General features: G+C 41.4%; 2 protein-coding genes across 10 annotated transcripts in view; one reads left to right on the top strand and one right to left on the bottom strand.

Moving 5' to 3' along the window:
* Positions 1 to 2,444, bottom strand: part of Fto (fat mass and obesity associated) — a 355,067-nt gene extending 352,623 nt beyond the window's left edge. Inside the window, exon 1 of one of the 2 annotated variants that reach the window (XM_006531036.2) lies at positions 2,191 to 2,444. In XM_006531036.2, the coding sequence (XP_006531099.1) occupies positions 2,191 to 2,235 (45 nt within the window). In that variant the 5' untranslated portion in view covers positions 2,236 to 2,444. The remainder of the gene's footprint in view (positions 1 to 2,190) is intronic. The other variant, NM_011936.2, reaches the window with a different exon arrangement.
* A 75-nt stretch (positions 2,445 to 2,519) lies between these two features.
* The window catches only part of Rpgrip1l (Rpgrip1-like), a 96,262-nt gene continuing 83,303 nt past the window's right edge, over positions 2,520 to 15,478 (top strand). For 6 of the 8 annotated variants that reach the window (XR_003947280.1, XM_006530994.4, XM_006530993.4 and 3 more), the window contains exons 1-5: positions 2,520 to 2,608; positions 5,382 to 5,473; positions 7,625 to 7,769; positions 10,794 to 11,092; positions 14,931 to 15,033. Coding sequence is in view for 7 of the 8 variants with exons in the window: in XM_006530994.4 (XP_006531057.1) it covers positions 5,389 to 5,473; positions 7,625 to 7,769; positions 10,794 to 11,092; positions 14,931 to 15,033 (632 nt within the window). In the remaining variant the exon portion in view is untranslated. Of the gene's footprint in view, positions 2,609 to 2,757; positions 2,842 to 5,381; positions 5,474 to 7,624; positions 7,770 to 10,793; positions 11,093 to 14,930; positions 15,034 to 15,478 lie in introns of those variants that run through there. The other 2 variants (NM_173431.2, XM_006530992.4) reach the window with 2 other exon arrangements.

Here is a 15,478-nt window from a genome sequence, read left to right as displayed (position 1 = left end):
CATATACATGATTCTATTTATATGGTAATGTTCTGGGGCTAGAGATGGCCCAGTTAATGACGTGCTTGCCACAATCGAGAGGACCTGAGTGTGGATCGCCAGCCCCATGTAAAAAGCCAAGTGCAGTGCAGGCCTGAAATGCCAGCTCAGCAAAGGTGAAGATAGGAAGATCTCCAGGGCTTGCTGAGAAGCAAGCCTAGCTCAGTGAGTGAGCAGCTCGGTGAGTGAGCTCTGAGTTCCAGGAGAGCTCCTGTCCCAAAATAAGGTGAAAAGCAACTGAAAAAGAAACTCAGTGTGGAGCTTTCATCTTGACAGACACACACCAGCACATGCACCTGCATACATGCATACAGACGTACACAGATGACAGACACACACACACATACAATATCCATCAAAGGTGGCCCTAGCAAGCAAACAAACAAACAAACAAACAAACAAATTGCCTAGACACAGAGGTGAAATACTTTGGGAAATGGCAAATGGACGCATTACGCAGTGTAAATAAAGATACAGGATTTTTCCATGGCTGTTTTCCTTGTTAGCCTCCAACCTGTAAGAATCCAAATGCCCAGCCACAGGTGAGTGAATGAATAAGTGGAATCACACAAAGTGCACTACCACTCAGCCACAGAAACGGAACAATTGATAACATGTGCGTTAACACGTATAGGTCTCAAAAATTACTGTGATCAGTAAAAACGGCATCCGGGTATATGCTGTCTGCTTCGGCTTAGATGAAAAACTCTAGAAAGCATAGATTCAACAATCATGACTGATCGCATGACTGCCTGGGGGTAAAATAAAGAAATCGGCTGTAAAGAAATAACTTTTTAAAAGAGCCATGCCCTCTATGCAACTGGAACATTTTGCATATACGTACAGTCAAAACTTATCAAATTGTTCACAACAAATGACTGCAAGATTCTCTCTATACACTGGGCCTTAACTTAGCTGAACAGAAAGTCAAGCAATCACTTACGATTACTGAGACATTGTCTAGGACTTAACACAACTACCTGTGCTTCGCATCAGCCAGTACTTCAATGTCTTTCACAAAGAGACTAGAAATGGAGCTAGGAGATTAGAGAGGGGCAGCTCCTGATCCCTAATGCCACCTAGGAAACAAAAGGCCCTGAGCAAAGGCCAACTTCTGCCAGACTCCGTGTCCATGTCTGTAAAATACATAACTCAGGCCATTACACCCAAGACCCAAAACCCTTAGATTCCTAACTGACTTAGGAATCTTACAAGACAAAATTCTACGACAGCAAGTACTGTACCTGTTTTATTTCCTACTGATCCTCGCTGCCAGTATTTACCTACCATAGAATAAGCACCAAACGGCATAGCCAAGGGCCTTTGGCCAAATGAGCTACAGACAAGAGAGACTTTTAAGATGGGCAGAATCTGTTGTGTCCACTGAGGGGGACTGAATGCTGATAAGTTAGAACAAATCAATAGGTCCCAACTTTGGGGATGGGGGAAAAGGAAAATATTGAGCTTCCAGTGCTCATCTTCATAACGGACTGTTTATACTCTACCTATGTAATATCTGTCTTGCCATCTGCTGCAATGATATGAAATAATTATGCATTTAATGTAGGTGTCTGATACAAAAAAAAAAAAATGCTGCAAATAAGTCGCCGTTGCTGTTACTGTCATCCCAAGGAGTGTCCACTGTCAGAAAGCTGAACAGCAAGGACGGAGTCCAGGAATGTACTACCCACAGAAGCTATGTAAAGCGTATCTGATGTGCTGACCACGCAGACAAGTCATCTGGCCATTGAGGCAATGCTCCAAATAAAAACATGTCACCATACTAAATCTGTGGCTCAGCTGCGCTCGAGCTGAAAACACACAGGTGGTAAACTGGTAAACTGAGGCTCGAGAGTGGCTACAAATATAACCAAGGAATAGGGACAGAAGCAGGACAGGGACATAGATGTCTATCTTTTCATTTCTGACCAAGACTAACTGTATCCAGATCTGCATCCAGAGCAATATGAATTCACAGCACAGACGTGCGCGCGCACACTCACACCACGTCTGCAGGTCTCTTGCAAACAAGGCCCTGACACCCCTTGGCTTAACGCCGAGCATCCACTCAGCCATCCCAGCGGGTCTGCGGGTCCCCTGCCTCTAGCCCGGGACTAACACAGAATCCCAGACGCCCGGAGCCCCACATACCTTAGCTTCCCGCTCTCGTTCCTCCGCGGTCTGGACGCGCTTCATGCTGCTACTAAAGCCGCCTTCGCCACCGTGGGCCGTGTTCCCCCTCGCCCTGGACCCCGCCTCCTGTGTGTAGTTCTCTCAACGGCTCTCTCCCGCCTGGAGCCATTTGCTCTAATACCTAGAAGAACTACCCTTCCCAGAATGCTGCGCGAGACTCCCGAGTACTCCTTGGGCTCCGGAGCTGAATTTCTCCAGTCAGCTAGCAGGGCTAGCGTAGTCCGCTACGCGACCCGCCGACGGCCCGCACCCTACGGAGAACTACATTTCCCAGTGGGTAACGGGACTCACTGTTTTCCCGTGCTCCTCTGGGCCTGCAGAGGCTCGCGCCCTGGGCGCTATAGCAACCGGTAGCTAGCTGAGGGCGAACGCGGAGGTGAGTACTCTGTGAGGTGGGGGCTAATGCAGGTTGGCTGGCTCTTCCGCGGCCTCACAACTGAGCCTGGAGTCTGTTCGAAGCCCAGGATAGACCTGGGATTCTTGCGTGGAAAGCAGTCCATCCCGACACACCTCCACATCCGCAGGCCTGCATCTGACTCGCCCTGACCGCCCGCCCAGCCAGAAACGCAGCTGATAAGAATTGGCAACCCTAAGTCCTACAACTCAAAGGTCCCAGTCACATTTCACTCTGTTTCCCAGAAACTGGGCTTGGATGGTAGAACCTAAGCCTCCCAAGAGGCTTGTTACTGTTGTTGTTGTTGGCTTGTTACTGTTGTTGTTGTTGCTGCTGCTGCTGATTGTCGATTAGTTTTTAAAAGGGGGTCTCCCTATGCATCCTAGGCTGGCCTTAAACTAGCCTTTTTAGCCCATGCTCGTCTCAAATTCAATCAATAATAGGTCTTGCCTCAAGTTCCCACCACCACAATCAGTTTCTAGTGGCCTATCTTTTATTCTTTATTACTGTTTCTCATCTGACTACTCCCATAGTCTGTTAAAGCCATTACAGGGCAGAGACTTTGTTTAAACTCAGTGCCTGGCATTCATTCATTCATTCATTCATTCAATAAATGATAGCGTTAATGTCTACTATGTGACATCAGATAGCAGAAGAGGAACTATTTGGGGGAGGAAGGAGACCAGTGAGAGGAAGCTAGAGAGATGGGGGGGGGAGTGGTAGGGGACAGATATAAGCAAGAAACTATGATATAGGTGTGAAAATATACTAGGTTAAAAATGCATGACATGACAATGAATTACGATACAACTCTGGGATAATGACAAAGGCTGTTGCTGTAAGCAATAAGCCACAGCAGGGTGGTGGCACACTCAGGACAAATTCAGAGTCTACTCAGGGCATGGTGACACCCGACTTTAATCGTAACACTCTGGAAGTAGAGGCAGGGAGATCTTTGAATTCCAGCCAAGTTTATATAGTGAGATGACCCCCCCCCCCATTTTTTAAAGAAAAAAAAAACACAAGGAAAAAATAGAGAATTTGAGGCCAGTATGTTTAGTGTTCTTGGTGAATTTCATGTCAGCCTAGACAGCCTGGGCTTCCCTTGAAAAAGAAAAGTTAGAAACCAGGAAGAAAATTAACACAGAACAGTAAGGGAAACTCTAAGGAAAGGTCAGTTGGACTGAGCTCTGAAGTATGAGGAGACAGAAGAGCCTTAGGAGCAAGATAAAAGCATGCCATATGTGAGGAAAGCAGGGAAGGTTGTAAGTGGATCATAGCAAAGAGGGAGAATTCACTGTGCCATCTACCTACATCAGACCAGTAACAATTTTCTTCTCGGTCATGATAACCAGAAATATCACCAAACAACTAACTCCTGCATTAATGACCTTGAGCAATTGAGCTAGCTTGTCTTAGCTTCTGTTTGTATCTAATGACCTTGAGCAATTGAGCTAGCTTGTCTTAGCTTCTGTTTGTATCTCAGGAACCATTTGAGTAGCCATTGCTTACGCACACTGTAAGCACAGTGAACAATATGTGTTAGCATCAACTTCTGCAGACATTCTTTCAGATATTTGCCCCTAGCAGTGGTTCTCAGCCCATCATGAGTTCCAATCAAAGTTCCAGGCCCTCTCTCTAAGAGAGACTCTTCATGCACATATACGTAGCCACGTCTTCAAATTTCAGACACTGAAATCCAATTCAATCCCTTTATCCATTCAAGTGACTGTTTAATAAATGCTGCTCGCTGAGTGTGCCACCCTCTGTGCCAGCTTCTCAGACAGGTGAACAAGATGGACAAGCATTCTAACGTCTTGGTCTTCACATTCTTCAACCAACATTCTAGAACTGGAAAGTCTCTTCCTTACCAGGGTACTAACAGTTCACATCTAGACCTTTCTAGGAAGGTCAAAGTGGAAATCGAGAGTGTACGTTTTTCCTTATTTATTTGCTTACTATACACTGTATATTCATGTCCACATACAACACTAAGTTACTATGGTATGTCTCTATAGAGAAAAGAAACTGAAAGTTCTAGAACAAGCCATGAAGTAACAAAGGAGGGAGACAAAGTAAAATCACACTGTGAACAAATGGTGCCTCCTCCTTCACAAAGCCTGAAAGGGGCAGCCTGGGTGGGCACAGCATGTAGTCAGTGGGCATTTCGAGACACTTGACATCCCCAGCACATTTGCTAAAGGCCTTTACGTGCTTTTAGGATAACTATGAGATGGGTATAATTTGCTCTGTTTTTAAAATTAGGTAAATTTAATGACTTGGCCAACTATGAGAAGGTAGAACTAACTGTTTGACTCGAGTACATGGCCTGAGTTGTGGTTTGTTTTGGGTTTTTGGGGGGGTATTTTTGGTTTTGTTGTCGTTTTGTTTGGTTTTGTTTTTTTTTCCCCCGAGAATTCATGCTCTCTTTAAGGAAAAGTGTAGGGATCGAAGTATTTCTGAACTGCGGAAGGGTTTGGTTTTGCTTCAGAGAGATGAATAAGGAAAGGAAGGATGATAATCTTACTCATTTCCTAAGAAGACTGTAGTAAATCCTCTGCTCAGAAGACAGTCCTCGTGATTGGGTGCAGTGCTCCTTCTGGACTGGGAGCTTTCATCTTGCTCAGGCAACACATGTGGGCAATAACATGTCCATTAAAGTTCTAGTTTCCTAGCCCCTTTATTTGGCTCATTCCATTGCATAGCTAATGCAATAACTTAGGAAGAGTTTGTTTAAATTTTCTTTTCTCCACAGATAGACCATGTCTGGCCCAAGTGACGAGACAGCAGGAGACCTGCCGGTGAAAGATACAGGTCTAAACCTCTTTGGAGTTGGAGGGTTACAAGGTATGGCCACCTGTTATTTATTACAGTTATGAACTTTGATCAGTAATTTCTTTACTTTTAATTTAAAGTATTTCTGATAGTCATACAAAGCCAGCCATTTGAGTAACTATATAGCTCTTGATTGGACTAAACAAGAGAGAGAGTTTAAAACACATATGGTATTTTACTGCGAGCATCAATTATCAACAGCTCATAGCAAATGCAAGATCCCCCTCTGTTCTGATAAAGAGTTGTTATAAATCATCTTTTTAAAATTCCACACATCAGTAGAAACTGCATAGAGTATCAGGCCCCCAAACTGAATTGCCTGGTTTAAATCACATTCACCATTAAAACACTTCTTTATGTTCACATTTTATTTGGGAGGAAATACCATATTTTAAATATTTTGCCTTTCAAGTAGAGTATCTCAAAATGGCGTGTTTATGCAAGTGATAGTGAGTTTTCAACCACATTAATATACATTAAAGGCTTTCTTTATCCTTTTAGCATTTGGTTGTTCCTGTAGAGCTGGAGTATTTTCAACTGAGAAAGCAAAGCACTGCTTTCAAACACCAGAGACTGAAGAACCAAGTTCCTGTCTGTGACAAAGCTAGTCAGACCCTTACACCACTATCCTTGCTTGTAGAAGGCTCAGGGTTAAATTGTGTCTTAAGGACTCTACATACACCTTTTAATTGTAACAATGTCTCTGGCCAGGCTTAATTATAAGTATATAAGAACAAATTGACCACACCAATTTTTTTTCTTTAAAAATTTATTTATTATATGTAAGTACACTGTAGCTGTCCTCAGACACTCCAGAAGAGGGCATCAGGTTTCATTATGGATGGTTGTGAGCCACCATGTGGTTGCTGGGATTTGAATTCCGGACCTTCGGAAGAGCAGTCAGCGCTCTTAACCACTGAGCCATCTTGCCAGCCCCCACACCTATTATTAAAAGGAAGGATGTTTAGGCTTTGATTTAGATAATGGAACCAGTGTCAGGTGTTCAAATACAAATAAATTTGAAGTGTTTTAAAACTGGGTTTTGGTATTATGTAAGTTCAATCCTTATCATCAGTAGCTACCCTCAGTCTTTTATATTGACTGAAATTAAATGTGTGTATATACGTAAAAGTTTTAGAAATTTGTTGGGTTTGGTTGGGTTAGGTTTGGTTTGGTATGGTTTAGTTTGGTTTGGTTTGATTTGGTTTTTGAGACAACGTCTTACTATGTATGTATGCACTGCTGGTCTGGAACTCACTATGTAGACCAGACTGGGCTCGAACTCACAGATATTTGCCTGCCTCTGTCTCCTTGTTGCTGGGATTTTTTTAAAAAGTATGTACCACAATGTTAGGTCAAAAAGTTAATTTTCAATATATTAAATAGCTTATAGAGAAATGATCTGTGAAACTTTCAAACCACAGGTTTTGGGTTTATTTCTGAGGAATTTGTATTTGCTTTATATTTTATTTTTCTATATCCTAGCTCCCTCATTCAGAAAAAAAAATGCCCTAATAATATTATGTTCACTGAATTGCTCCAGTTTTGTCTCTGTAAGAAATACACACAGATTTGCAGATTGAACCTCTCACATGCCAGGCAAGTGTTGTATGCTACCTCACTGCGTTCCCAGACCGGGCAGCCTGGCTTTTCTAACTATGAGCTTTACAGTGCTCAGAATTAGAGGAATTAGAAATCTGTTGAACCAATTTCCTCCTGAAAAAGTGATGAAGGCCACACCAGTGAATAAAGCCGTTGCTCAGACCCCTATTGCTATATGAAAAGCAGTCATCACAAAGACCTCACTGAAGCTTGATGGCATAGACAGTTTTCTAAACAACAACAACAACAAAAAACCCACAACTTAATTTGTAGGTCAAAAGGAGAGAAATCTGAGTGTGATAGTGTATGCCTGTGATCCCAGCACTTGGAAAGTAGAGGCAGGACGGTCAGGAGTTCAAGGTCATCCCAGCCACAGAGCAAATTTGAAGCTAGCCTCTGCTACATGAAGTCCTGTCTCATAAAACCAAAAAAAAAAGGGGGGGGGAAGCAAAAGGTATGAAAAGTTTGAATGCATCAGAGATTATTTTAATAGCAACTGTTATTAGGTTTCAGAGACTATTTTAAGTGATGCTACAATTAATTGCCTTGGCATTTTTTCAGAAACCTCAACTGCACGCACAGTGAAGACTCGCCAGGCAGTGTCACGTGTCAGTCGTGAAGAACTGGAAGACAGATTTTTGCGTTTGCATGATGAGAACATTTTACTTAAACAGCATGCCCGCAAGCAAGAGGATAAAATTAAAAGGTTATGATAAAAAGCTTTTAGCTTTTTTTCTTAACTCTGTAAAGTTTGAAGGATATAGTTTCTTATAAACTTAATTGAAAGCCCCACCTTCAATCTTTTCTGGAACAGGCAGGTTATAAATAAATAGAATTTTTTAAAAATGGAAAATCTTACAAAATAGAATAATAAACCAAGAGGATTGTGTTTATTATGTCTAAAGTTGCCATTTGAAAGAACACAGCTAATAGCTAAGAGTGCCATGAGAATATTAGATCTATAAATAACTTTTGGGTTAATATTTATGATTTAATAAGCAGATAGCCAAGCATCTTTTTTAAATGCTATAAAAATTTTTAAAGTAATTAACGATTCCAACTTGTTAGAATATGTGTTCCCTTATGAGTTGGGATTTACTAATGAAAACATCAGTTATGTCTGGGTCATGTTTAGCTTCACTTGAATTAGTCTTGGTTCTGCATTTCAAACAGGCTCTACCATTTTTGAAAAAGCACGGTGTCACATTTTGATGGACATGTGAAAATGTATATAAGAATGATGTAGTTTTCTTTTAATTCTATTTTACTCAAAAATATTGTGCCCATCCTTTGAGTGCCTGGCATTGGAGACAGAAGTGTACACACACATCTGTATTCGTAGTCACGTTCTAGGTTCAAGGGAAAAGGAAGGTAGCCACTAAAGGAGGGAGATGGCTTTCTGCTTAGAATTTAACGTCCAGAAGTGATTCCATTTCACTCTCTACTCTCTAGACTGTTTTCGACCAGCCATCCATGTGCAAGACTTCTACTTCGAGTTGGTTTTGAGACATAGAAATTGCTATTTGTAAGATATGCCTGATTCATTTCTGACCAATAGCACACTCAGGTCTACCAAACAGAATGAGACATAAAGTCTGTGACTTTTTTTTCTTTAGATGACTAATTGGTCAGAAAAAGAATGGAATTCACAACCTTGACCTTATTATTAATTTGTCCTATCCAAAAAATAAAAACAACTTAATTATAATGAGCCACATAATTTAGTGGAGAGGGGGAACTGTGCTAGGGGTCAAGTTGTATATTTGTGTTCTAGTGTCCTCTCCTAGTGTCCTGTGCTCAGGCCATCTACTCCCCCGAGACTTTGCTTTATTTGGCTGTGTGAGTACTGACCCACTGAGCACCGGCCCACAGCTCTAGACGCTTCCTCAGCCTTACCCCACTGACACTGGCCTAGATCATGCGTAGACAGACAACCTTTACACTTAGCCTTCAGGTGCGAGTTAGTATCCCCTTTTGTATAAACACGAATTTTTATAAATTGCCTTAATTACTCGAATCTCACCAGATGACATAAAATTCATAAATGACTTAAGGAAATGAGAATTATTCCTATGACTAAACAAGCACGTGCAGTCCTATATTCTCTGACAAAGTTTACCTGAGCATCATGATGTCAAGCGCTTGAAAGCACTATCAATATCTGTGAAAAGTCATTTCTCATTCTTCAGATGACTGGTCTTTATATTATTAAATCTGGGCCTTTCTTTTTAATGTAATCTATGTTTCTAAGTGCTAACCTTCCTGTAAGTATTCAAGTATTTAAGTGGCTTCTCGTTGGATGAATGTCTTATTTTTATTGATAGTACTCTGAGCTCATTAATTACTGGGCAAGGAAGAGTGTGGTTTTACTGGATGATGATCCCTGGTCAGATTCCCCCGTGATCTATCATCTGCTGGACTGGGTAGAAAAGGGAGGAATCCACCGGCTATTTTACTCGGATGTTTGTGGTTCTCTTGGATCTTGGTTCTTATTATCCAATCTCCCTTATAAAGCCTCCTTAGTGGATGTGCCTCAAGGGAGAGAGAGCACTCTCCACTGGCTGTGTTGTGCAGAGCCCTCCCTGATGCCACGGCTGCGGCTGGGTAGCCAGAAGTGTAGATAGACGTGTATTACTACCGCATTTACAGAAGACTCCGCTCAGGGGAAAATGTTGTCCTATGGCATCCCAAAGCTATTAAGGGTTTTTTTATTTCACTTTTGTTCCCTTAAGTAAAAGCTTCTGTCCATAACCATGCTAAAATAAAGCAAACCCCACTTAAAGAAAAATGTAGTGTGTTTTTATTTCCAATCTCCTGTCTGGGTCTTTATAAAAATAGATTCACTATAAACTAGAATCAGCTATTGAAGATGTGCGACCAATTTTGTAAAGTCTTGAACTTGTGTCTCTCATCAAAGCCACCTTTTCTTTCTTGTCCTGCCAAGATTTTTCCATTCATTGTCAGGCATGTTTTCCATGCATGTACATTACGTCACCCATGTGCCCACTCTGCCTTTTGTTCTGTCTGTCTGACCAGTTTTTATCAAAACGGGAAAGAGCCAAAGGTTCCTGGGATGTCAGGAGAACAATTTATGTCAAAAACTTGAAGTCTCACTTAGATAATATTTCTTGCATATAATTATTTTTTTGAAATTAAACACAAACATTTGTTGAGCACTAACCAACATCTAGGGTCACATTTTGGTTTCTCTTGAAATTTCTATTGGATTTTATATGTGTCCATCTGTGAATGCCATCATTCTTCTGTGTCTCCTTGTCTTAATCCTATAGAAAGAGAAGATACTATACTACCTAAGTCTACATAATTTTAGCTCACTTTCTGGAAATTCTAACTCACTGTTGGTTGTAGACATGGCCTACCACATCACACTCTGTGACTATGTTTAAGTGCATCCAGTGTTCCTATATAAGGTCATGCGTTAAAAATTGCATTTCTGGAACATATGGGGTAAATATGTGTCCTCTCTTTACTAACCTTAAATGATAAGCCTTAGGAAACTGCTATTTGTCAGTGCTATAAAGCAGATTGTTGCCCAGTGGTTTCAATTATCATCAAAGGGTTCTTCACAGGCAGTAATAGTTACATCAAAACCTGAAATTTATTATCCAGGTTCTGCACTGAAGTCTTCACAGTGATTATGCTCCTTTCAACAGAATGCATTTTATGCTCACTTCTCACATTCCTTTTCATCTTTTTATTATTTCCCTAGAATGGCCACCAAGTTAATACGGCTAGTTAATGACAAGAAAAGATATGAGCGGGTTGGTGGCGGCCCCAAGCGGCTGGGACGAGATGTGGAAATGGAAGAAATGATTGAGCAGCTGCAAGAAAAAGTTCATGAGCTTGAAAGACAAAATGAAGTTCTCAAAAACAGGCTGATATCAGCCAAACAGCAGCTCCAAGTCCAGGGACACAGGCAGACGTCGTACAGTCGAGTGCAGGCTCGAGTTAACACCGGCCGCCGGAGAGCAAGTGCCAGTGCAGGCTCGCAGGAATGCCCTGGGAAAGGTAAAACATGCGCTCAAGCCCGGACTTGAGTCTGAGCCTGGGGCCCACTGACACACACAACTTTGTTTCTTACACATGTTTTTACATGTCTTCCAAAGGGGTTGGAACAGTTTGAGGCTTGCTCTCTGTCAGATCCTGAAGCTGTAACAAGGATGGTTTTATTCAGAAGTCCTTAGGCCACTCTTGCCTATTAAGTAACACAGTGGCAAACCCTATAATAGGCATCTGCACGTGGGGCTCTTACCCCTGTGCTCTGCGACAGGGGAACGAGGACAAACCACCTCTATCGGCTTGCAGTTTCCTTTACTTGTAAAAAGTAATGGAGCCAGTGGTTACAGTGGCCTGGTCCGCCTCTGAAATAACTATGGCATCAGTTTCTTCACACTGAAAAGAACGTCGTAAAGCCTCCTATACCACAGATCAGTCTCACAGACAGAACCTAACGTAGGCATCAAGCCCCCCATCCACAAGTCTTCCCATCCACAGAAGAACTTGTTAAAAGGAAACAAAAAGTAACTTTTCAAAAATGCTGCTCCTAGAGAAGGAAAGAAACTGTTAGCTCTAATTGATTTTTGTTAGGAATATGCTTCACAGAAATATCCAACATCTTTTGTAATATTAAAAAATGATGTAAGCCTTGAGTTAGTTATAATTCATTGAGGAAAGGGGAAACACCATATGAACAGAATGGGGGGGGGAATGTTACAGTTTTCTTTTCCAAAGCAAAGTGTTAACACTGTCTCTTCCTAGATAGTGTGCCTTTGAAGTCAGTATGGCCTCCACACAGACAGGAGGCAGCTGCAGGATGAAAGGGCCGTTGCCAGCAGTGTGAGATTACAGTAGCCTTTGGGTACAATCAAAGTGAGCACAGCGAATTATAAAGCAGAAAACCCACTCTGCCGTGAATCATCCTTTTATATCAAGGCAGCCCTTGACCTCTCCGCCTCATTTCCCCCATCTGTAAAATGGAATGATGATAAGAAGAAGGAAAGAGGGAGGTCCTCACTTAGGGACGTGCCCTTAAAACGTCACATCCTTTGAACCTCAGTTTTCTCACCTACAGATGTTAGTGGAGAAGGTGATGAGGAAGGACTGCCAGGCCTTTCATGCTAAATAAAGGAATGCTCACACTTTACGTTGATACGGCAAGCTACTTGTGTTAAATTACCATTCAAATCGAAGAGACCAGTTTACCCTTTCCTCTGTTAAAACAATGTTTTTAAAATGACCCATAGCGCATCAGTTATTAAAAACATAACCTACAAACTTAATATCATCCTGTGTTTGTTTGTATCCTCTTTGTGATTTAGAATCCCTTCCCCGTGTGTAAAGGCTGGGACGCAGAAATCACGCACTGTGTCTAAATGGTGGGGAGTACTTAATCATGACACTCCCAGCATTAACCTTAAACATGCAGGAGCAGTACCCTCTTCAAGGCTGCCCTTGGCACTGGGACAGGGCCCAAGTTTTCAGGACTGTCTTGGGTTGAGATGGGGCTGTACCCAAGATTCTCTCTAGCCAAAGGAAACTTGTACCCTGAAACTGCTGTGGGGACAGAAACTACTGTGGGGACACCATTATTCTCTGCTTGCACATGGAAGACATGATGGCAAACGTTGGTTCAGGTGGGACTGACATGTAGACACGGCTCTCACTATGAAGAATCACTGAAACAAAAACATGTGTAAGCACGTACACCTTTAAAATACAGCCATTGGTACCTAGGCACGGTACAAGCCCGTAATCCAGCACCCGGGACTTTTAAGTCTGAGGCAAGCGGCTGGAGAGATGGTTTATTGGTTAAGAGCACTCGCTGCTCTTCCTGGGTTCTATTCCCAGCACCCACATGACAGCTCACAGCTATCTACAGCTCCAGTTCTGGGGTATCTAACACCTTGTCTGACCTTTGTGAGCACCATGAAATACATAGTACACAGACATACACACAGGCAAAAGTGGGCAGTTTACACATAAGATCGTGTTGATGGTGGTGGTGGTGGTGATGATGATGATGATGAAGAAGAAGAATTATTCTTTAAAAGACTAAGACAGGGGGATATCAGATTTGAGGGCCTTCCTCGACTATATCAGACAGTCATCTCAGAACCAAAAAGAATATGTAATAACCATTCATTAGAAATAATGACCTCAGTCACTAACAAATAATCAAATTTTGACATATTTTTGAGCTTAGTCTTTTAACTCCACTGCTAATTTTTATTTTTCCCATGATTATATAGAAAGAGCGTAAGAATTAGTATTATTATAGCCTTCCATATAACTGGCCAGTTGTTTCTCAGTGAAGTCTGTAGTGTTTTAGGCAGAGCCTCTCCTTTCCTTCAATGTAGTTTACAGCAGTAGATAATGACTGTATTGGGGAGAGTGAGTGAGGGGTCTGTCTTCATCCATCAACTTAAAATGGTGAAATTTCTCATTGAAAAGGTTAGACTCTCTTATAGGGAGTTTTTTCTGTGCCAGTCTTGGACAGATCTTGGTCCAGTCTCCACTTAAATCTGCACCATTTGTTACACTTTTCTCTTAAATGTTAATCATCCTAGAACTAGAAAGCAGCAGACATAATTAAAAGTATGTCTGACTTTTAAGAAGTGGACTATCCTTGTCAAACTTCATAGAATATTTTTTTCCTCTAAGATGAATGTCTCCCTTTGTTGCCCAGGCTAGCTCAAGCTTCTGTGCTCAAATATCTATCTTCTTCAGCCTCCCAAGTATCTGAGACTAACCGTGTGTACCCCCATACATAGCAGCACGTGTGATAATTTCTGTTAGAAAATACTGTAGGCAACTGTTTTATTGTAAGAGATCTTAATGTTGATTTGCCCTCAGATTTATGCTTTTTTTGTTTGTTGGTTTGGTTTGGTTTGGTTTGGTTTGGTTTAGTTTAGTTTGGTTTTTTGAGACAGGGTTTCTCTGTGTAGCCCTGGCTGTCCTAGAACTCACTCTGTAGATCAGGCTAGCCTAGAACTCAGAAATCTGCCTGCCTCTGTCTCCCAAGTGCTGGGATTAAAGGCGTGCGCCACCATTGCCTGGCCAGATTTCTGTTTTTAAAAGATAGATTTTCTTATTGAGGTTGAAGAAGGAAAAAAAAAAGATGACATAAATTAAGGATGTAAGATCAAGGGATGTTTATGATAAAATATAGAAGACCACTATCAAAAACACTAAACAGGGACTGGAGAGGTGATGCTTGCTCCAAGCCTGTGCCCAGCCATCAGTCACCAGGATCCATAAAGTGGAAGAAGATAGCTGGCTTGTAAGTTGTCCTCTGACTTCCAGTGTCATGTGCTGTGCATGTGCACTGAATACTCCAAGGTCTCTGTCTCTGTCTCTGCTTGCTGTCTGACTGTGGGTCTTCGTGTTGGTTCCTGTCTGCTGCAGGAGGAAGCTTCTCTGATGATGGCTGAGCATATATACTACCTATGAGCCTAGTAGAAAATCAATAGTTATATCATTGCTACATTCTTTTAGTAGTGTTTGTTTTTACCCTAGGTTGAATTATTTCCTTCATATGTCCTTGTTTTTTATTATGAATCCCTAAATTAAAAATGGTAGTTTTTCAGAAGTTGAGATAGAAGTTTTAAGTCCCAAAATGTATCGACTTATTTCTAGATGGTTTCTTTAGCAGAGTTGTTCAGTGGACAGTGCTTTTGCTGTTTCCAGTACTACTTGCTGGTAGCTGAGGGCTCATGTCCCCTTAGCCTGCAATTCTGCTGCTCTTTGTAAGAACACATGTAGTATTTATTATAAATATACTTACAGAAAATCAAGGATCTGTCTTTTCTAACTTTCTTTCCATAATACTTTACTACTTTATTTTTAGGTCTAAGATTTCAAAATGTGGATGAAGCAGAAACTGTACAACCCACGCTCACAAAATACAGCAATAGTTTACTTGAAGAAGCCAGAGGAGAAATAAGAAATTTGTATGTATTCTTTTTCATGGTCATTTTAGAACTTTGTATATTGATTATGTCTTATTTGAACCTTCCTTCTCCTTTATTGTAAACAAAATCGGAGTATGTATAAATAATTTGCTTTACTAAAATACGGCTAGTTCTATGGAGTAATAGCAGCCATTATATGACTTGTTCTCAGTAAAATACAAGGACTGGCTAGGTTATCCTGCTGATAGCAGGATTTCTGTTCATTTTACCACCAAAGGAATAACCTAAATTCCCATCACTTAGAGCTGCAGTCCCAGCTTTAGAGCTTTAGAGGCAACAGTTTTAGTTTTCTTTTCTTTCTTAATTTTTTTTTAAGACAGGTTCTTACTATGTAGCCCTGGCTGTCTCGGAACTCACTCTGTAGACCAGTCTAGCCTTATACTCAAAGAGATCTGCTTGCCTCTGCCTCTCAAGTGCTGAGATT

This window comes from Mus musculus, chromosome 8 (genome assembly GCF_000001635.26).
Source record: "Mus musculus strain C57BL/6J chromosome 8, GRCm38.p6 C57BL/6J".
Taxonomy (NCBI): Eukaryota; Metazoa; Chordata; class Mammalia; order Rodentia; family Muridae; genus Mus; species Mus musculus.
The sequence above is the reverse complement of the archived record's forward strand: the minus strand, read 5'-3'. Positions and strand labels throughout refer to the sequence as shown.